Consider the following 22,093-nt stretch of genomic DNA (forward strand, 5'->3'; position numbering starts at 1 on the left):
TTCGGTATGAAGGGTCCCTAAAGACCCTTAAAAAATGTATCCTAATGTATCCTAATACTTTAGACAATACTACATGAGGCACCCTTTTTTGGGTCACCTGACAAAGATTTTTACACTGAAGCAGATAGCAAAGATATTAAATTACTTGTACAAACAAGGTAAAGGTGAGGCACATTTAGCTGTCAGATGTAGTTAAAGGATACTCTTAATTAAATCTCCATAATAAGAGTGTAGGCAAAATGAGATAATGGAAGCAAATGACTGCATGCTAAACACTATTACGTATGTTATATCTCTGTCAGCGGTGCAGATAATGTATGTGTCCCAGCATGTTTTATCAGGTCCTCACCATCTCTGCTCAATTCTCTAATGATAAATAATTCTCATGATATCAAACAGTTTGTCAAGAAGCTGTGTGGGAGGCCTTCCAGATCTTTCTTGACAGAGTTCCTGACACCATGGAGTATCAGCAGTGGGTGTACGCCTGTCAGAGAGACTCACTTTGCATGGAGGATCTGGCCCGAAATTTTAGTAGCACACAGGAGCATCTTGACATGGTAGCCAGTGTGAGTAGCTGCTTGTGTCCGTCGCCAGTTCAGTCCTTTCATCTTGCCAATACAGCCTAATTGTGCCAATATCATTAACCTGAAAAAGGCTTTTTCGTGAATTCTCATTTACAGAGAGTGAATGCTGAAGATGAGCAGGAGAGGTAAGAATCCCGAAGATGATCTTGAATGTATACAGGGTATGACGATTTACTTGATTGCATTTTGGTCTCAAACCCATCAAATTATCTAGAATGAGGTCACCTGACTAGTGGGAGATGAAAATCTCAGCCTGTCCTTTAAAAAACAAAGTTTGTTCATTTTTGGTGGCCTAACTAAACACTGCTCTCTGACCTGATCCACTTTAATAAGAGGGATCTGTGCCCAGACATATTATGATTGGGTGTTAGAGCCACACAAACATACTCAGGCTTATATGCAGTCAGCCCCTTTATCAGGAACAATACATTTTATTGCATTTATCATTCTGGAATTGATATGTTTTCAATTATTTTAGGGCTCTCACACCAGCACCAGGTGAGAAATGTAAGTCATCACCATCTGAATGAGAAAGAAATACTGGTTGATCTTATAAAAAGTGACTGATTGATTGCTTTTTATGCTTCAGGTTCAAAGAGTCCTCTAGAGCTTTTCATCATGGATTCTGACAGCGTACGGCCACTAACTCCTGCTTTTTAGAATATGCACTTAACATACTGATGAAGTCAGAAACAAACAAATTGACTATTCTCTGATCTGATAGGAAACTGGGGCACCAGATGTTGTCCCTCAGAAGCTGGTGGAGCACACTGTGGAGTTCAGTGTGACTATAGTAGACCCCGTCTACAGCACACTACTGAGGGATCCAGACCGCCCACAATGGGAAGACTTCACTCGCAATCTTCATGAGAAGGTTAGGTGAAATTAACTATCAAATATATGCCATTTTACACAGATTCAAGCTGTTTCAAGCTACTAACTGAGAAAGAGCCTGTGATGGAGTTGAGCTTAGAAGGCGAAATATGGAAACAGGAACATTGACAATAAGCAGGAACGTGGTTATGAAACCTAATAAAAGAAATACATTTAAAGGGGCAGTGAGTGATAACTGTAATAAAATAAATGAAATGCATTTGTGTTAAGAACTTTCTAGAGAACTTAGGAGATCTTAAAGTAAAAAAAAATAAGACAAATTACTACAAAAGGTTTTAAAGCAGCTTACCTTAAAAGATCAGAAAAAAAGGAAAGCCAAAGAAGAATTGGGTAACTACAAAAGCCGGCATAAGATTAGTTAACATAAGACCAGAGCCATGGCACATGATTTTACAGCATGGCAGCATGTTGGATAATCCAAAATCTATGGAAATGATATGTAACCTACTCTGCATAATTTATTGAATCATGCAGTTGTTGAAATAAAGTTATTACAATTACACCTAGAATATTTCCTTTACACTTTTGCAGATGCTGCATGTGTTTGACAAACTTCCTGGGTTTAAAGAGATTCAGGAGCTGGGATTTCGGTAAGTTGATTCTGGAACTGTGGGATTCACCAAGATATTACAGTCCACTGAACTTGAAAATTGTATTTTTGGATGGGTAATTCTCTCACAGGAGCAACATGGGGTAAGTATTTATAAAAAAAATAAAAACATAAATAAAACTAAAAAAAAAAACTTGGCAAATTGTATTCAGAACAACTGTGTTTCAAGTACTGTATTGTACCATTATGTTCTGTTGTACTGTAGACTGTGTAGTTTCATAACACAGCATGCTTGCTTACTACCTTATGATAGCAGTTTTGGGGAAAATTGCAATAATTAATCCTCATGCACTGTTAAGAACAATTCTATATTCCCCCCAAAAATCCCAAATCCTGTGCATGTGAAAATGAATTTCAAAGCAAACCTTTATTAGTTAACTTAATTAACTTAACTTAATCCAAGTAGACTCTCCAAATCTCCTCACTCAGTTCTCATAAGATTCAAAATAGTAATTATGTATCAGCCTGATAGGCCAATGATAAGTATGATTTTTTTTTAGCTATTAAAATGGCCTTAAGATCCTTCAGTCAACATGAGGGCTAAGACAAACGATCAGGTTAATACAAGTACATGCAAAACCTCATGCAAACCAATTTCCTTCTTAACATCGGTCAGCTCTGAAGGTGCTGCAACAAGCTATGCTGTAGTGTTTGAGACTGATGGGACACAGGCCATAAGTGACACAGACTCCACTGATAAATATGGCATAGAGGGAGTCCTAAAGGGCATGGTGGTCAAAGCGCTACGTGAGGACACATCACTTCCTGTGGACGTGCTTGCCCTTACTTTCGAACCAGGTACACAAAATCAATACAATCAATATAAGATCCCTAGACAGACTGCAAATTTTTAACCTTACCTGATTCGCCCTGTACAGACTCTTCAACAGCAGGAAAGCAGGAGAGCATGAGATCCAGTACTGAAATCAGCAAAGAATCTATATTTTTACCTGGGGAAATGAGTACACAGTCCACAAAAGCCAACTCGGAGGACACTATAGCACCTTGTGGAAGTATGGGCATCTCTTTTGGAGATCTGGGCCCTGATAGGACTCAAACCAATTTGGGTGAGGGGACAGAAAGGAGTGATATACAGAAATTAGATGTTATTTCATCTCAATTTCCCACACAACCAGTAGCCACAGAGCTTATTAACAGATCCCAACTTGAGGATTCAAAGACGGCAAGTCTAACCACTGAAGTCACTTCAGCGACCAACGGTAAATCTTTCATATTTGTAGTGGTTCGTGTTCAAGAGCACTTGCTTCCAAACCAAGACCTTTAAGTTAGGAAGCCTAAAAATTAGAGAATTAATTGCAATTTTGCATTAGACGCATTTTCAAAGACACTCTCTGAAACCGGTTCTTTGTTTTCAAGGTTTGCAAAGAACCACTACAGTGGATTACCAATCAAAGTGGTCGGAAGTAAAAGAGGATGTGGGAAATGAAATTGTTGCCACAGCTGCACCACTGGAATTAGAGTCTTTTGAAGTAGCAAAAGCATCTACTTCAACTCAACCTGAAAGAGATTTTGATATAACAACAGCGGCGACTCCTGCAGAGGCAACATCATCAATCCTGACCTCCCCAACCCCTACTGAGCCAGCTAAAGATGTTATATTTCATGAACATGACACAGTTGGCCCCTCTGAACCTTTAGAGACCTCTACTGAAGGACTTCCTTCATACCCTAAAGGTCCAGTTGAGTCGCTCACTTCAATTAACCTTAGTGACCATGTAGAATCTGTCAGTGCCACAGTAGACACACTCCATCGAAAGGTGCCTCCACTTGGACTTACCACTCCAGAACCAATTCTTCCAGCAGCAATTCCCTCTAAGCTAACGCCCACAGAAGACCTCATTTCACACCTGACCCCGGACAATTTCCTGGATGAAGAGGGACAGACTCTGTGGACAGTTTCACCTCCCCCACATGAAGATAGTACAGATATTGATAGAGAAACACAAGATGTTGAACAGTCCGATGAGGAGGATGACACTCTGGACCCTGGGAGTGGATTCCCCTCAGAGGTCGACGATAATCTACAGTCCTCAGCTCATCCTCTAGGTTATGTTACCACTTCTTCAGTGATGGCTTCTAACCAGGCCAAAGAGTTAGTAGTGTTTTTTAGTTTACGTGTGACTAATATGGTGTTTTCGGAGGATCTTTTCAACAAGAGTTCCCCCGAGTACAAATCACTGGAGAACACGTTTCTTGAATTGGTAGGTAAACACACTTTTGTATTTGACTGTGTCTTGATGCATGCCTTTCTATCCTCCATTTGTTGTTAGCTGTACTTTTTTTTCTGTGCACAGTGCATGTTGGGAAAACTGAATATATAAAGTGTGTCATTTGTCTGCAGGGATTTGACAGAAGTCATCTGAGAACAGTGTTGTTTAAAATGCAATATATATTTTTCTATAAATCCTTTGTATAAAGGGTTTGGGTGACTGACAGAAAAGTGAATTACATTTATGTACATTTTGAGTAAGGATACTTATTTTGTCACTTCAAATGTTTTGCTCTAAACTTTGTTTACCTTAAATTTCAATTTAGACAAAAAAAAAATGAAATCGTGTATGGCAATTGCAAAACATAATTAAGCAATCTCACACAAACAAGGGTGGTGTGTCGCTGAACATCGGCATGGCTGCAGTTCATTTGATTGTAGGCATAAGGCTCCAGGTAATTACAATCGCGAACGGAACTTACATTTTAGACAATTTAAATTTCACCACTTTTTTTTGTTTCCAATGAAAATTGTTCCAGAACAAACCAAAGCATTAAGTTTTGCATGTCACCAAGCAACTTGACCTGCGTATGAGTGGAGCAGTTTTTCCTCCCTGTTCAAAGTGATGCATAATCACTCCATTCCAACTCGACTCACTTTTTTCCATTTCCTGTTCTCTGGTCACTCCATGCTCACTGGAGTGAAAACCTACCCTGAACAATCCTAATATGAGAGAAAACACAAAGGCTTCAGCATTCAAAAAAAACCTGGTACTCGTCCATGGAAAAACCCTCCACTTCCACTCTGTACCACTACACTCATATACAACATGTACAAGAGTGTTAGAACCAAGGAATTTTCAGAACACCTCTTGTCCAATCATATAACACTTTGCACTTATGCTTTTATTCAGATGACATTTTGTAATATCCTGTTTTTTTTTCAACTAGAGACAATTCTCTGAACCAAGTGACTCGCCAAACCCTGAGGCTTCTAGTCAAGTGACTGAGAGAGAACAGAAAACATTAGCTTCAATACCGGTACATATATCCAAATTTTAAAGAGCATAATTAATCACTTTTTGGCACTAAATTCTGCCCTTTTCTAACATCTTCCCACTTCTGTTCTTACTGGTCTAACTGCTGATCAATGAGCTCTCTAACCAGCATTAACCAAAGCTAAATGCTTACACTATTGCTCCAATTGCCAAACCTATTTTTTTTTTACTTGTTTTATTCTTGATAGTATGGATGTTGGCTTATATCTCAGGATTTCAGTGTATACTAACAATAAAATGTGCATATACAGTAGGCATTATAGGAGTATGTGTTCATGTAAATTGCTTAAACTGTATATGTGTGTGTAATATGGTTTTCTTGTTTGTGTAAAACACAGAGGAACCAATTTCACAATCTTGTTGAGTTAAAACACCAAAAACACAGAGCATGCCAAAAAATACCTCAGGGACTTGCTGTCTAGTTTTGTTTCTCTAAATCTGCTTTTAGTTGGTTAGGCTGCCTAATGATTTTAAATTGTTCTTCGGTGAGACACATGGCCTTGAATGTAATCTGTTTCCAAATGTTGTTTATTAGAGTGTTACGTCAATGACAAGGCACTTTTTGATTTTGAAATGAACAGCTCAATCAATTCTTTGTAATAAAAACAATTCACAGAGACACAGTAGCTGCTTTTGTGGCTTATTTTGAATGATCTCTTGCAAGATATATTTTTTTTTAATCTAGACTGGTCCAGACTGGTTTTCATTTGTGTTAAAGAGTACATGGCTCTTCCTAATGGTTCTTGTTTGCAGTTTATTTTAATCTTTATAATTCACTTCACACAGCTCCTAAGGTTTTAGGGATTCTTGAACACCTTGCAACATCTTATGTTCTGTTCTGTAAGATATCGAATTTTGAAATGTGTATGAATCCCAAGACACAAAGACTCAATTTCTAATAACAAGTGGTTGCCCGAAACTAGCACTGTGTTGTAGTTTCAAGTCAGTAGAATAACACCAGTGCTATGAGACCTTTTGGATGATCACATGTTTTACTAAAACTCTGGTCACAAGCTGCTCTGGTAAGTGTCTAGGTGAAAATGGGCATAAAATTAGTTCATTGATTCATAAATGGGCTTTTAAAGGATAATCCGATAACCTCTTTCTGTTCTTGCAAATTCTGCAAAAGGAACATTGATTTTCCACCATACACATAAAAATTTTGCCCATTTATAATTCAACGTTTCGGTAGCTTTTGTAGAGAAAGCTGTAATATTTTAGACTTATACTAGGTTTGTATTGATTTCAGCCTCTCATTTACTCCTGTCTCTACTGGTTTGTGTAGCAACCATCTCGACTGGCCATGGAGAACAAAAAGCATTTCATTTTTTCATTAAAATATGTTATTGAATTTATTAAGTATTAAATATAATCAAAGTTATAGAACAGAACAGCACTAAAAGAGATCCCTATGAACCAGTAGATACAAGTGTAAGCACCGTGCGTGAGAATAGGGATATGCTACAATGATGCTCTCTGTGATAATTCATTTACCTATTTGGAAATGAGTGTTACTGTATATATTAGATGATTCCTTCTGTCCTGTGACGGCCATCAAAGGTCATGACACTGGCATGATCTAGACAGTAACACTGATTGAGGGTGAGCTCTGAGTCACAGCGTGGCCTGTTTGGAAGAATAACACCTGCTCTGCACTGGCACTTAGCCGAGAGCCGAGAGCTGAGAGGTTGATCATGACAGGCAGATCACCTCCTGTTACACAGACGTGCACTTACTTCACGTGCACTCTCCTTGATCGCTCTCCATTCACTATTAAATGATTAGAATATTTAATATTTTAAATTAAACATTTCATTTAAATGATTTTTTTTTTTAATAATTAAAATATAAATGATATTCTATATATTCATCCAAACATATTCTTTCAAATTATTTAAAATATTACTTGTATTTGAAATGATACATTTTTATTAAATATTTAAAAGTGTTAGTTACCCCGTATTATACAGACACTACTCATTAATCATATTTACTATTTTAAATTACACAACATTTAATTAGAATTCAATTAAATGGAAATGGTCAATTTTAAAATGTTTACTTTAAAATGCCAATTAATGTAATTATTTAAAATATATATAAAAATATATATATAAATGAAACATTTAATATATAAGATGTACTTTGAATCTTCATTTGAATTAAAAATGTAAACAAACGTTTTTTGTTTTTTTTTACTTTTTTTCAGATTTTCAATTTTAATTCCTGACTATTCGTTATTAAATGATTACAATATTTTCATTACATTAAACAAAAATTGTGAGGCTAAAAATAGTGAATTATTCAATAATATGCAAATCTAATTTGAGAGATTTTCAAAATAATCTCTGTGACTCTTATGTGAATTTATCATATCCTAAAGTCTTCCATCTTATGTGTGACCGATGAAAATCAAGCTCTTGAAATCTTGAGCCGAGATGAATGACTGAGCTGCTATATGCCCTATTTCTCCTGAACAACCGTCTTTATCTCTAACTGGCCCTCCTCATGCAGAATGAAATGAGCAATGAGAAGGTTTTGCATATTGTAATAGGATGAGAGACAGACACTGGCCAAAATCGTTTATTTTCTAGCAATGGAGAAGAATTGCTTCAGAACTGATAATACCAAAAGTTTCATATCTGAGCTGCATTTCATTCATCCACAATTAACCAGTCTGCACTAGTCAGCAACGATGAAAGAGAAGTTGCAACTCACTCATTTCACCTTTATCTCTGCTTTCTCACAGCTCTTGCCATATCTACAGTCCAACCTGACTGGATTTAAGGAGCTGGAGATTCTGAACTTCAAGAACGGCAGTGTGGTGGTAAACAGCAAGATGAAATTAAACAAACCACTTCCATACAATGTTACAGAGACTGTGCAGTGTGTGCTTGAGGACTTCTGCAAGGCTGAGTCTAAGAGACTGGACTTGGAAATCAACTCCCAATCAGTGGATGTGGAACCAGGTAAGCACGGTGTTGAGAAAAGAAACCTGAATGACTTTCTGAAGAAAAAACAATATTGTATCTGATCAACAACCTCTCATAAATATTTACAATTACACACGAACCACAACAACAACAAATATTATGATGAAAAATATATGTTTCAGTGCTGATGAGAAATCTTATTTGAATATATGATGGTATGAAATGTACATGAACCCCAGTATAGTGTGAGAATCACCAGCATTAACCCCCATAGGAATGATGGAAATTAATTATATTCCTTAGACTTTATTACTCATGACTGCTCAAAAACAGTCCAAATGTATGAAACCTACAAATTCATTTCTAACAGATCAACATCTAGACAACATAAATATTAATCGGAAAAGTTTACAAATAAAATATATAATGAAATACATTTATGCATTTCAGATGAAAAAGTTATCAGTTGTTCATGCTGGAAAGGTTCGTCAATGTAGGTGTACATATTCATGCTTATCAACAAAACACAATCTCAGAAGTAATATAACTAATATAACACCAATATAACTATATAATAAATAAAATTGAATGTATCTCTTACAGGTCAAAACGGACCTGAAAGCGTTATGAGGGTTAAGAAAGTTCAGTTCACACTGACTGCAATTTGCAGTGAAAAAGCGACAAAGAGTCATTCAGTTTCTTTGTGAATTGGCGATTTCATCAAACCACATGTTAATTATTAGCAAAAAGACTGATTTCTTGTTAAGTTAAAATCTCACTCATTTGTAATGATATTTTCTAAATGTTATTGAAATCCACCAATAGCATTAAGGCATCCAGAAGTAGAAAGACCTACCAGCGGCTTCCAGCATTAAACATGCTGCCATGTGAATGGCGCAGAACAGTAAACTAAAGCATCCACACCTGTATTAAGTCTTTATGCATCTGTGTGTGTCTGGCCACAAGTATTCAATGCCAATTACTCCTTATTGTCTAATGCAGCCGACCACGCAGACCCATGTACGTTAATGGCATGTAACGAGTTCTCCCGCTGCGTGGTGAACACGTTAACCTCAGAGCCCGAGTGTCTGTGTGACCCGGGCTACAGCACGGTGGACGGCAATCCCTGCACCAGCATCTGTGACCTACAACCTGAATACTGCCTGAACGGAGGACTGTGTGAGATCATACCAGGACACGGAGCGGCCTGCAGGTACGTTAACATGAGAAACCTGCAATATACTTTACTTTTTATAGGTACTTTATTAATAGTTAGCGCAAGGTCTAACAAGTTTTTGCCATATATAGTTAATATTGCCATTTATAGTTAAAAGTGGAATTTAAATAAGTAATTCCAAGGTCAATGTTCAAATGAAGAAGAGGTTGGCAATTTCCCCACCATAGAAAAAGTTAATAAATATCAATACATTTTTTTTTTTTAAACGGCTAATTTAAATGTGTAATTGGTGTTGCATTGTTTAATGTCTGAGTGACATTTTTTTAAATAAAAGAATTATTTGATTTTGATTGAATTTATTGATTTAAGTATGAAAGGTAAACAAACTTAACTGAATTCTAGGTCAGAATATATATATATTTTTTTATTTTTTATTTTGTTATTTATTTTATTTTATTAAATTATATTTTTTGAGAATAGCATTTATATATTTTTTTTTTTTTTTTTTTTTTTTTTTTATAGCATTTGCCTTGAGGGGCAAACCAAACTAAACAGCCAAACCCTTAGCCCATGTTATGTGACTGAGAAAATCATCAAAAGTGAAGAACAAAAAGTGACAGTTGAATGTTGATAGTCATATGGATAGGAATCTTACACGTTTCTATCCATTCCACATTTTTCTAACATGTTTTTTCTCAACCACTTTTAGATGTCCTTTAGGGAAATTCTGGCACTACCATGGAGAACGCTGCAACGAACTGGTGTCTGTGCCAATTGACCCTCTCCTTTTCGTAGCCTGCCTGGTGGGAAGCCTCTCAGTAGTTTGTGCTGTGATAGGCATCTTGATTTTCATTAACAAGAAATGTATACGGACCAGAAAGACCATAAGACTTGTGTAAGCAGGGTTTACTTTATCCCCTTTTCTTTTTATTTAGACATTTGATTTTTCTTCCCAGATCTGGATTTGCAGTGGTGACCTGTTTTAATGTGACACACATGCTGGTGTAAAGACCTGATCTCCTTTGTATTGTAGGCGTTCACAACCTGCATGCCCATTTGGTAATACTATGAGAGTAAATCCAGTTTTTGAGAATGACGATGGGGTCTTAACACATGTGTCAAGCATGCTCTGTCCCATGAGCTCTGACTCAGCCTCCTCACAACACTCAGGCCAAGGCACTTTTCGAACACTTGAAAGTTTACAGCTTAGTATTGAGGTAAAGTGTACTGCCAAGATGGTATTTTTCATGATCTATTTAAATCAATGTCAAAATCGCTACTAACATCTATAATCATCCCATTTCTCATGAAATCCTATCTACGTCCTTTAGATTTTGTGGAGAGGATGGACTAACCTTTCTTGTTATGAATATGATGCCTAGAAAAAGCAACCTGTTAACATTCTTATTCCACTCAACAGAATTGTTATTTTGTCAGACTACACAGCTCATTTTGAATGGCCTTCAGTGAATATTTTAGGATCTGAATACCAAACTGAATATGTGTGCAGTGTGAACAAAGTCTAGTAGCCTGACAGCCTACAATATTCTACAATATGCTACCATCATCCAAATAATAACATTGTTTAAACATTTGGGTTCGTTAAGATTGTTTAAGAAATGTTTTTGAAAAAAGTTTATAATGCTCACCAAGGCTGCTTTTACTTGATCTGAAATAGAATAAAAATAGCAACATGTGAAATATTAATATTTTATTACAATATTTATTTTATTTTTAAAACTGTAATTTTCCAGCTAGTCTTCAGTGCCTTCGTGTTCCTTCAGAAATCATTCTTATATACTGATTTGGTGCTCAAGAAACATTTCTTGTTATCACAGAACAGTTATAGTTTTGTAAATAAAATAAAAAGTGATGCATTTCTTATTAGGATTTTATGATGAATATAAATGTTCAAAAGAACAGCATTTACTTTTTTTTTTTTTACATTATAAACGTCTTTACTCTCACTTTTGAGCAATTTAAAATTTCCTTGTTGAATAAAAAACAATAACTTGTTTCAAAATTAATCTTACTGAACCCAAACTTTTGAAACAGTGCATATATTCCTTTTTATTAAAAATGTATGGTGCAACATATTTTGCCATTCTGAAACCTTCAAAGAAGCAACATTAAGAATTTATTTTTCAAGGAGGATACTAGAAACGTTTTTGCATCTCATTTAGTCTAAATGTGCATCTGTAGTTGTCTAAATTAATGATATTATGAATAATAATCAGTCTTTTTTTTCCCACAACAGATGTTTTGTTCTTCAAAATATTGAAAGTCTGCATTGTCATAGAGTGCCAAAAATGTACCTTGCTTCTTTGCTTGGCAAGACCTTGTCTCCACTGAAAACTGTTCAATATTAATGGTGGTCTGTTATTCCTTTTCCAGATCCCCAGGCAGCTCTGCACCAGAAGATCAGAAAAGTTCATGTCAGAAATGGTTGACTTCCATCAGTGTATTCCACATAACGAGGTAAACTAGTGTGAAAACAACTAATTTGGCATTAACAGTGACCATAAATAATCACGACAGCATGACTTAGCATGTCAAGATGATAAATCTTTGCCATCAAAATGTCAACCATCATATAGAAGAGGAAATAATGTTGTTAAACTAGATGTTTTGGGAATGTTGTGTCCTTCCTGCCACTGCTCAGTTCCATCTAAAATCAGAAACTGACACTTTTCTTTCACAATCTCAGAAAGCAGATAAGTATTTATGTATTTAAAAATAGTTAATAATTATACAAATATATTTGCATGTAATGCAAATTCGGAAGCAGCATTATTTGGTCTAGTATGCTTAAATTCTTGGCTTTGTTAATAGCCAAGAAGGTTAATAGTTGACTGAAGATGTTTATTCGCTAAAGTGTGACTTAATATAATACATTGATTATTCCTGAAAGTAATATTCTTTTATTTTGGTTCTCCAGTGGAACTGGTAAATTAGCAAACTATGAAGAATGTGTAAACAAAAGAATAATGACAACTCGACTCGACAACTAAAAAATGAAGGCAATGGCTGTGTTTCAAAATCAATGCACTCACTCAATAGTGACCTAAGTATTGTGTGTCCGAATAATGAATTTCATAAAGGATTCTGACATTAGTACCGTTACGAATTGGTCAATTAACGTCTCAGGTTACGAATGTAACCATGGTTCCCTGAGAGGGAACGAGACACTGCGTCCTCTGAGGGGACACTATGGGGAACACCTCGTCGTGACCCGTGTCTGAAGCATACTTTGAAAAACGCCAACGTGTTGGCCGGCGACAGCCTCTGACGTCACTACCAGCGCGACTATAAATACGCGCCCGTAGGACCCGTCACTATCTTCTTCGTGAAGCTTGCGTCTGAAGCATGGCAGGGAGCTAGAGGACGCAGTGTCTCGTTCCCTCTCAGGGAACCATGGTTACATTCGTAACCTGAGACGTTCCCTTTCAAGGGAACTTCGAACTGCGTCCTCTGAGGGGACACTATGGGGAACAGTATACCCACGCCGCCATGCTGAGGGGAGTGCAGACCAGAATCATGGCAAACACTAAGTACCAACTCTACCGCTTTTCTCTTCACCGGGAGTCGCCCCTGGGACGGTCTGACGGCAGCCTTATGACATTATCCCTTACGGCCAAAGGCCTAAGCTATATACCCAACTTATCCTGTAGGGCCCTGGCCCGGGGTAGAGCTAAAGGCTTGGAATCACAGAGATTCCTTTAAAGGGATACGGCTAAGAGCCTGGCACTTTCCTCTACCAAGTCTTTGCCTGTCACACAGGCGCTACTGCTAGCTTTCTCAAAACCTGCCGAAAGGGCTGTCCCCACAGCACTCAAGTAGCGGCGCCCTGTTCTAGATAGGTATCCGAGGATACCTAGGTGGAGTGGTGCCCAAGATGAACGGGGCTTAAACCAACTCAAGAAAGGGCACGAAGCAGCAGCGCGAAGCCCTTACCATCTAGGGATTTTAGAAAGAACGCAGAGACTAGCGTGCGAACTTACCACAATGTGGATTTCAGAAAGTGCGCAAAGACTCCCGTGCACACTTACCATAACATGGATTTACAAATACTGATTTACAAATACTCGTGGAACTCTGTCAGAGCAGCTCGTAGAAGAATGGCCCGTGAGCAGAGCAATTGGAGGCCTCAGCCCCTGCCTCAGCAGGATGCCTGCTCTCACAGAGCGTCTCAAACAGTATGTGGTACTGGAGCGCTCTGAAGAACCGGGAATCAGTCTCCCAAGAGAGGAAGACTCCGAGCTCCGAGCAGCATGCTCATAGGTGACCCTTTCAGAAAAGGGGAGCGCTGCTGAACTACCCGAGAATTGCCCACACAGCCCCCCAAAAGTTGAGGGGGCTTGGGGTGTACAATAAGTACACACCTGTTGGATGAAGCCCAAGGAACACCGGGGCGAATCATCCCAAGAAAGGGAACGAAGCGGAGCTCGTAACCCTTACCATACAGGATTTTAGAAAGTGCGCAGAGTCTTGCGTGCACACTTACCATTTTACGTGGATTTCAGAAAGTGCGCAGAGACTTGCGTGCACACTTACCACTTTACGTGGATTTCAGACAGTGCGCAAAGCGTTAACGTGCACACTGACCACCATGTGGATTTGAGAAAGTACACAGGCAAGCGTGTGTACTGAAAGGCTACCTGACAACCACAGTATGTGGGAGCTCACATTCAGAGAGGCCTGTGAAGCCTGCTACCTGATAACCACAATATGTGGGAGTTCACCTACAGAGAGGCCTAGAGAGGCCTACTATCTGTTACCAGATAACCACCTCAGTGGAAACTGAAAGCAATATGGAACTCGACTCCAGGGAGGCCTGGTGAGGTCTACTACCTGACAACCACAAATCGTGGGAGCTCGTTTTTTAGGAAGCGCACAGTATGTGGGAGCTAAATCTCCAGGGAGGCCTGGTGAGGCCTACTACCTGACAACCACAAATCGTGGGAGCTCGTTTTTTAGGAAGCGCACAGTATGTGGGAGCTAAATCTCCAGGGAGGCCTGGTGAGGCCTACTACCTGGCAACCACAGTATGTGGGAGCTCGTCTTCAGAGAGACCTGATGAAGCCTACTATCCGAAAACCACAATGTGCTATTTAGTGGAACGCACAATATGTGGGAGCTAAATCTCCAGGGAGGCCTGGTGAGGCCTACTACCTGGCAACCACAGTATGTGGGAGCTCGTCTTCAGAGAGACCTGATGAAGCCTACTATCTGAAAACCACAATGTGCTATTCCGTAGAAACGCATAGTATGTGGGAGCTAAATCTCCAAGGAGGCCTGGTGAGGCCTACTACCTGGCAACCATAGTATGTGGGAGCTCGTCTTCAGAGAGACCTGGTGAAACCTACTATCTGAAAAAGCCACAATATGCTATTCCGTGGAAACGCATAGCCTGTGGGAGCTAAATCTCCAGGGAGGCCTGGTGAGGCCTACCACCTGGCAACCACAGTATGTGGGAGCTCGTCTTCAGAGAGACCTGGTGAAGCCTACTATCTGAAAAAGCCACAACATGCTATTCCGTGGAAACGCATAGTATGTGGGAGCTAAATCTCCAGGGAGGCCTGGTGAGGCCTACTACCTGGCGACCACCGAACGTGGGAGCTCACCTTCAGAGAGACCTGGTGAAGCCTACTATCTGAAAACCACAATATGCTATAGAGAGAAGACGCACAGTATGTGGGAGCTAAATCTCCAGGGAGGCCTGGTGAGGCCTACTACCTGGCAACCACAGTAAGTGGGAGCTCATCTTCAGAGAGACCTGATGAAGCCTACTATCTGAAAAAACCACAATATGCTATCCCGTGGAAACGCATAGTATGTGGGAGCTAAATCTCTAGGGAGGCCTGGTGAGGCCTACTACCTGGCAACCACAGAACGTGGGAGCTCACCTTCAGAGAGACCTGGTGAAGCCTACTATCTGAAAGGACCACAATATGCTATTTAGTGGAGACGCAAAGTATGTGGGAGCCAAATCTCCAGGGAGGCCTGGTGAGGCCTACTACCTGGCAACCACCGTATGTGGGAGCTCACCATCAGGGAGGCCTGATGAAGCCTACCACCTGATAACCACAATATGTGGGAGTCCACCCAGCCCCTCATGTTGAGGGAAGCGATGCTTGAGGTGCATAACAAATACACACTGGTTGGATGAAGCCCAAGGAACACCGGGGGCGAATCATCCCAAGAAAGGGAACGAAGCGGAGCGCGTAACCCTTACCATACAGGATTTTAGAAAGTGAGCGCAGAGTCTTGCTTGCACACTTACCACTTTACGTGGATTTCAGAAAGTGCGCAGAGTCTTGCGTGCACACTTACCACTTTACGTGGATTTCAGACAGTGCGCAAAGCGTTAACGTGCACACTGACCACTATGTGGCTTTTAGAAAGTACACAGGCAAGCGTGTGTACAGAGAGGTTCCCAAGCATCGCAGAGGCGCTGGATCGCACGGGAGCGGTGAGCTCCAACCCTCTTTTCTAGGCAAGGGGAGCATCCCCTGAGGCAGTAAATACAGAGCTTCTTGCCGTAACCACCACCTCCCTGGATGCGCCAAGCGGCCAGGCGGCCCCTCAGGGTGACCTGGCCGGACATCTATGGAATTCCCTGCAGTGCTGTGCCAATTCTTTGGCCACCTAGCTACTGTAAAGGAAACTCACAGAGATTGTTAGTAGACATAAAATGGAAAGCTGGTGGCTACAGGGGAATTAGGCAGGGGAGGACAAAAAACAGAGGTTAAAAACAGAGGTTAAAAACATCCGGAGCTACTAGGTCATCCTACCGCTCTGACCCGGGCGAGGACACTGCCTCGTCCGAATCACGTCCCTCAGACCCTGCTTACCGCTCCGTGACCCGCGGTTCCTCTTGCCCCTGCCCTTAGGCGGGGGAGGAGCGCGAGCCGCAATACTAGCCTTCTGCGCCCCTCTACGACCCTCAGATCGAGATGGGCCAGGACCCCTGAGTTGCTCGGGCTCGGACCTGGACCTTCGTGGAATGAAGAATTTAAAGGCAGCTGAGCGCGCCCTTGCCTCCCTGAACTTCCCGACCACCATCTCGACGGAGGTACCAAAAAGCTCAGAAGGTGAGACCGGAGCATCGAGAAGAAACCCCCTTTCTTCCTTCCCGATGTCAGCCAGGTTCACCCACAGATGTCTCTCCGTCACCACCATGGCCGCCATAGACCTGCCCATGGCGGAGGCGGCCTGCTTGGTAGCTCGGAGAGAGAGGTCTGTGGTGCGGCGCAGCTCGGCTACCTGGTCAGGTGAAAGGCCCTCACCTGTATCCAGGTCCTTCAGCAGGTCAGCCTGGTAGGCCTGGAGCACCGCCATCGTGTGCAGTGAAGCCACAGCCTGACCAGCTGCCGCGTATGACCTGCCATTTAAGCGGGATGTATCTTGGAGGGGCTTAGATGGCAAAGCGGGAGATTTAAGAGAGGACATTTGCCCCACAGAGAGATAGCAAGCCTCTCTTCTACAGGGGGCATCCTTTCATAGCCGTTCTCATGCAAGCCCTCGATATTAGCATAGCTCGTATGCTGAAACCGGTGGATGCGAGAGGAAAACGGCCTTTTCCATTCCTTTTCGACTTCTGCATGTAAGTCAGGCTCACCTGAGCTGGAGGGCTATGGTCAGACAAATACCGCTCAGCGAGGCGACCTCGTGGCGCCACCTTACTGGCACGCTTCCATGGCAAATCTAATTTTGCCGTGGTGCGATCCATAACCTCTAACAGCTCCTCATACGCGGGACAGGAGGATTGAGAAGGCTCAGCCTCAGCTTCTTCACCACTCTCAGACATCTCCTGCTCTTCCTGGGTAGAACCCAGCAGAGCACTAACTTCAGTGTCAGAATGGGTTAATGATACCACATCTGCCTCCCGAAGTTCGCTCTCGTTCGCCGCCGGAGAGTGTGAAAGGGAAGGTCCCTCTGTACACTCCTCAGCGAGATCCATTTGTCATCCCCACGAGCTCATTCTCCTCCTTGCCTCGGCAACGGCGGGACCTGAGCCGCGGGATCCAGATGGCTGTCCCTCTTTCCTCGAAAAGAGAGACAAACGAGAGTGGAGCTTTCTCAGAGAGAAACGCTCGCAGTGCACGCAGACCGCCCCCTCAAGGACATCGCGCGCGTGCTCTTCGCCCAAACAAGAGACGCAAAGAGTGTGTGTGTCATCGGGTGTCAGATAACGCTGACACGGATGCACACACTGTCTAAACGCCTTGCTAGTGGAAGCCATGATGAAAACAGTAATAGATCGCTCTTACCGTTTTGGTCGTTTCTCAGATGCACGCTTCAAACAAAACAGTCAACTGAAGACGAAGAAGATAGTGACGGGTCCTACGGGCGCGTATTTATAGTCGCGCTGGTAGTGACGTCAGAGGCTGTCGCCGGCCAACACGTTGGCGTTTTTCAAAGTATGCTTCAGACACGGGTCACGACGAGGTGTTCCCCATAGTGTCCCCTCAGAGGACGCAGTGTCTCGTTCCCTTGAAAGGGAACCATGTTTATTGGGCGTATTGATAACCATTTTTATAACCACAGTCTTACTACAAATACCATGGTCCAACTATGGTTAGTGTAGCAAAACCAATATGGTTACACACACACACACACATATATATATATATATATATATATATATATATATATATATATATATATATATATATATATATATATATATATATATATATATATATATATATATATAGTCGTGGCCAAAATTACATTTACGAGAATTACATAAATATTGGAAATTGGAAAAGTTGCTGCTTAAGTTTTTATAATAGCAATTTGTATATACTCCAGAATGTTATGAAGAGTGATCAGATCAATTGCATAGTCCTTCTTTGCCATGAAAATTAACTTAATCCCAAAAAAACCTTTCCACTGCATTTCATTGCTGTCATTAAAGGACCTGCTGAGATCATTTCAGTAATCGTCTTGTTAACTCAGGTGAGAATGTTGACGAGCACAAGGCTGGAGATCATTTTGTCAGGCTGATTGGGTTAGAATGGCAGACTTGACATGTTAAAAGGAGGGTGATGCTTGAAATCATTGTTCTTCCATTGTTAACCATGGTGACCTGCAAAGAAACGCGTGCAGCCATCATTGCGTTGCATAAAAATGGCTTCACAGGCAAGGATATTGTGGCTACTAAGATTGCACCTAAATCAACAATTTATAGGATCATCAAGAACTTCAAGGAAAGAGGTTCAATTCTTGTAAAGAAGGCTTCAGGGCGTCCAAGAAAGTCCAGCAAGCGCCAGGATCGTCTCCTAAAGAGGTTTCAGCTGCGGGATCGGAGTGCCACCAGTGCAGAGCTTGCTCAGGAATGGCAGCAGGCAGGTGTGAGCGCATCTGCACGCACAGTGAGGTGAAGACTTTTGGAAGACGGCCTGGTGTCAAGAAGGGCAGCAAAGAAGCCACTTCTCTCCAAAAAAAAACACCAGGGACAGATTGATCTTCTGCAGAAAGTATAGTGAATGGACTGCTGAGGACTGGGGCAAAGTCATATTCTCCGATGAAGCCCCTTTGCGATTGTTTGGGGCATCTGGAAAAAGGCTTGTCCGGAGAAGAAAAGGTGAGCGCTACCATCAGTCCTGTGTTATGCCAACAGTAAAGCATCCTGACACCATTCATGTGTGGGGTTGCTTCTCATCCAAGGGAGTGGGCTCGCTCACAATTCTGCCCAAAAACACAGCCATGAATAAAGAATGGTACCAAAACACCCTCCAACAGCAACTTCTTGGTGAAGAACAATGCATTTTCCAGCACAATGGAGCACCGTGCCATAAGGCAAAAGTGATAACGAAGTGGCTCGGGGACCAGAATGTTGAAATTTTGGGTCCATGGCCTGTAAACTCCCCCGATCTCAATCCCATTGAGAACTTGTGGTCAATCCTCAAGAGGCGGGTGGACAAACAAAAACCCACTAATTCTGACAAACTCCAAGAAGTTATTATGAAAGAATGGGTTGCTATCAGTCAGGATTTGGCCCAGAAGTTGATTGAGAGCATGCCCAGTGGAATTGCAGAGGTCCTGAAAAAGAAGGGCCAACACTGTAAATACTGACTCTTTGCATAAATGTCATGTAATTGTCGATAAAAGCCTTTGAAACGTATGAAGTGCTTGTAATTATATTTCAGTACATCACAGAAACAACTGAAACAAAGATCTAAAAGCAGTTTAGTAGCAAACTTTTTGAAAACTAATATTTATGTAATTCTCAAAACTTTTGGCAACGACTGTATATATATATATATATATATATATATATATATTGTGATAAGACGAGTTACCATGCTCATTGGTGCTTTTCTGAAGAGCTCAAATCTAAAGCAATTATAACATGTTTCACAAAATAATGGCAAGAAAGCACTTCTTCCTAGCAATTTCTTCCTAGCAACTAACACAGCGTGTGTAACTTTAGTACGCTATCTACTACATCACCTACAGTATCTACTGACTCTTATGAGCCTATTCTGTTCTTAATAAACTGAATCTGTCAGAGCGTTTAATGAATCAACATAGCACTTTAGTTATTACTTGGCTACTCAATGACTTTCACAAAGTCGCAATTATAAATTGTTATTTAGTGTTTTAATTAGACCTTCCCATTCATTTTCTGTAAAAGTATCTTGACACTTGGCAGCCCAGTCAAATATGACCTGGTGCTGTTAATTCTTCAGAATGTAAATGAAACCAGAGAAATGCAAACATATGTCTTCACAATGTCTTTAAGACGTTTATGATTTAAAATGTATGTATAGACGTCCATCAGACACACAGCAGATGCTTTGCAGACATCTTGCAAACGTACGTGTGCTACATTATTAGCGATGTGAGTTAGTTGCTTAATTGTCCTTAGAAGGGATTTCATTTCACCCCCCAAAAAATTATCTTAATTTGCTCACCCTCAGGCTCTCCAAGATATAGGTGTTTTTTCTTCTGTAGAACGTTTTTAGCTGAAACCAGTCCAAGTTAATTCTTAAAATGCAATTCGATAGCTGCTGCCGTCAGTTTGAGAGTCAAAGCAAACAAATAAAAAAAAGCATATCAGGCAACACAGAAATAATACCCGTGGCTCCTGACCCTATATTAAGGTCAGTCTGTGCAAGAAATTGAACATTTACTGTATAACATTATTAACTGTAATAGTCCATTTTGTAATGTCCAGTTTATGAACGAATCATTCTTTCGATGTTTAGTCACATGAGGGTGTGTTGTTGTATCAACTGCTGATGATTTGGTGCATATTGTGTTTAATTTTCTTGAATGACCAGGTTGTTTTTTCTCATGCTCTATATTACAGACGTGTCGGAGGTCCAGCAGGTCTTCTTGCTGTTTTTTGAGGAGTCCTGATAGTGACAGCTTTGAAGTGACTATTTTATGACACTTTTTAAGCTAAGCATGGCACCAAAGCTCTTAAGCGCTATTCGTGCAACTCAGCTTTGCTGGTTTCTTGTTGACATTTGGTGAGTGTATGATACAACCGCCTTGCTCAAGGATCAGCCATCCTCTTGGCCAACTGAAGGAATACCTCCAGGAACGAGGACTTAATTGTATCTGCAAAAAGTTGTAAACTGCATATGAGACATGTAATGTGTTTGATGCTTTGAACCCTTGTCAAAGGGTTGTTTCATCCCTCACAATGAGGTATTTGTTTACAAATTGATACATTGGGTTGTATCTTAAACAGAAAATAGATTCTAATCATCTAGTCTATCCTTGGTGTCCCAAACAAAGAAAATGCATGTAAACTATTTCTGTAACTCTCAAGGGTATCACAAAAATACAGAACTGTGGTCATGGTGTCTTTTTCTACATTAAACAGAAAAGGTAGTTCTGAAGGTATCTTTCATTTGGAAATAAAGTAAATATTTCATGTCATGTCTATTTAGATGTTCATGTGCACTGAAGAATCGATCATGATGACTTTAAAGGTTAATAGTCAGGGTGTCTGAGTAAAGCTTAAACTCTTTATGACTATAAAGGCAAAGATCGAAACATAACCCCGATTTCAAATGGAATGTTTATTTTGGTCTAACAAAGTCATGAGAGTAACAGTGACCAGTCAAAAATAAGAAAATCTGAGTATATTTAACCCAGAAACATCAAAGATAAATGACAGTCAAGAAACAAATAATTAACAATTATAATATGGATAAACTGACTGTTTGAGATGACATCTTTTCATCTGGAAAGGGCTCAATGGAGAAAAAAAAACATTAGCTTATGAATAAACAAAGTCTGGATAATGACAGCAAATTGATCAAATGCAGAAATTTGATCTGTCTCAAGTTTCCAGAATGTTTAGAATGTCACTGCTGTTTCCATTGCTTTCATTCTTCAGGCAGTTATTACCAAATGAGATACGAAAGGGCCAGAGGAGTGCATAACGAGACACATGTCAGAGTACAAGCTCATTTAAATACATTTCTCCTTGAGTTGGTACATAAATGTTAAAATGAGAGAAATCTACCACACACACCAAGAACATTCACAGCAAATCATTAACAAAGGTGCCATTATTACTTCACTGAACAGAAATGAATATGCCTTTTAGCATATCACCATGATTTAAGTACAAAATTGCT

The 22,093-nt window shown here is 40.4% G+C and overlaps 1 protein-coding gene across 1 annotated transcript in view; it reads left to right on the forward strand.

Annotated features, from left to right (window-relative positions):
* Nucleotides 1-21,381, forward strand: part of LOC132111684 (interphotoreceptor matrix proteoglycan 1-like) — a 29,123-nt gene extending 7,742 nt beyond the window's left edge. The window contains exons 3-18 of the mRNA XM_059519222.1: nt 400-566; nt 681-709; nt 1,063-1,091; nt 1,174-1,217; nt 1,309-1,458; nt 2,010-2,068; nt 2,705-2,886; nt 2,967-3,308; nt 3,466-4,310; nt 5,269-5,358; nt 8,125-8,344; nt 9,311-9,521; nt 10,195-10,380; nt 10,519-10,702; nt 11,880-11,963; nt 20,809-21,381. Coding sequence (XP_059375205.1) covers nt 400-566; nt 681-709; nt 1,063-1,091; nt 1,174-1,217; nt 1,309-1,458; nt 2,010-2,068; nt 2,705-2,886; nt 2,967-3,308; nt 3,466-4,310; nt 5,269-5,358; nt 8,125-8,344; nt 9,311-9,521; nt 10,195-10,380; nt 10,519-10,702; nt 11,880-11,963; nt 20,809-20,889 — 2,903 coding nt within the window. The 3' untranslated portion in view covers nt 20,890-21,381. The remainder of the gene's footprint in view (nt 1-399; nt 567-680; nt 710-1,062; nt 1,092-1,173; nt 1,218-1,308; nt 1,459-2,009; nt 2,069-2,704; nt 2,887-2,966; nt 3,309-3,465; nt 4,311-5,268; nt 5,359-8,124; nt 8,345-9,310; nt 9,522-10,194; nt 10,381-10,518; nt 10,703-11,879; nt 11,964-20,808) is intronic.
* The last annotated feature ends 712 nt before the right edge of the window (nt 21,382-22,093 follow it).

The sequence above is a fragment of the Carassius carassius genome, chromosome 31, assembly GCF_963082965.1.
Source record: "Carassius carassius chromosome 31, fCarCar2.1, whole genome shotgun sequence".
NCBI classification, from domain to species: Eukaryota; Metazoa; Chordata; class Actinopteri; order Cypriniformes; family Cyprinidae; genus Carassius; species Carassius carassius.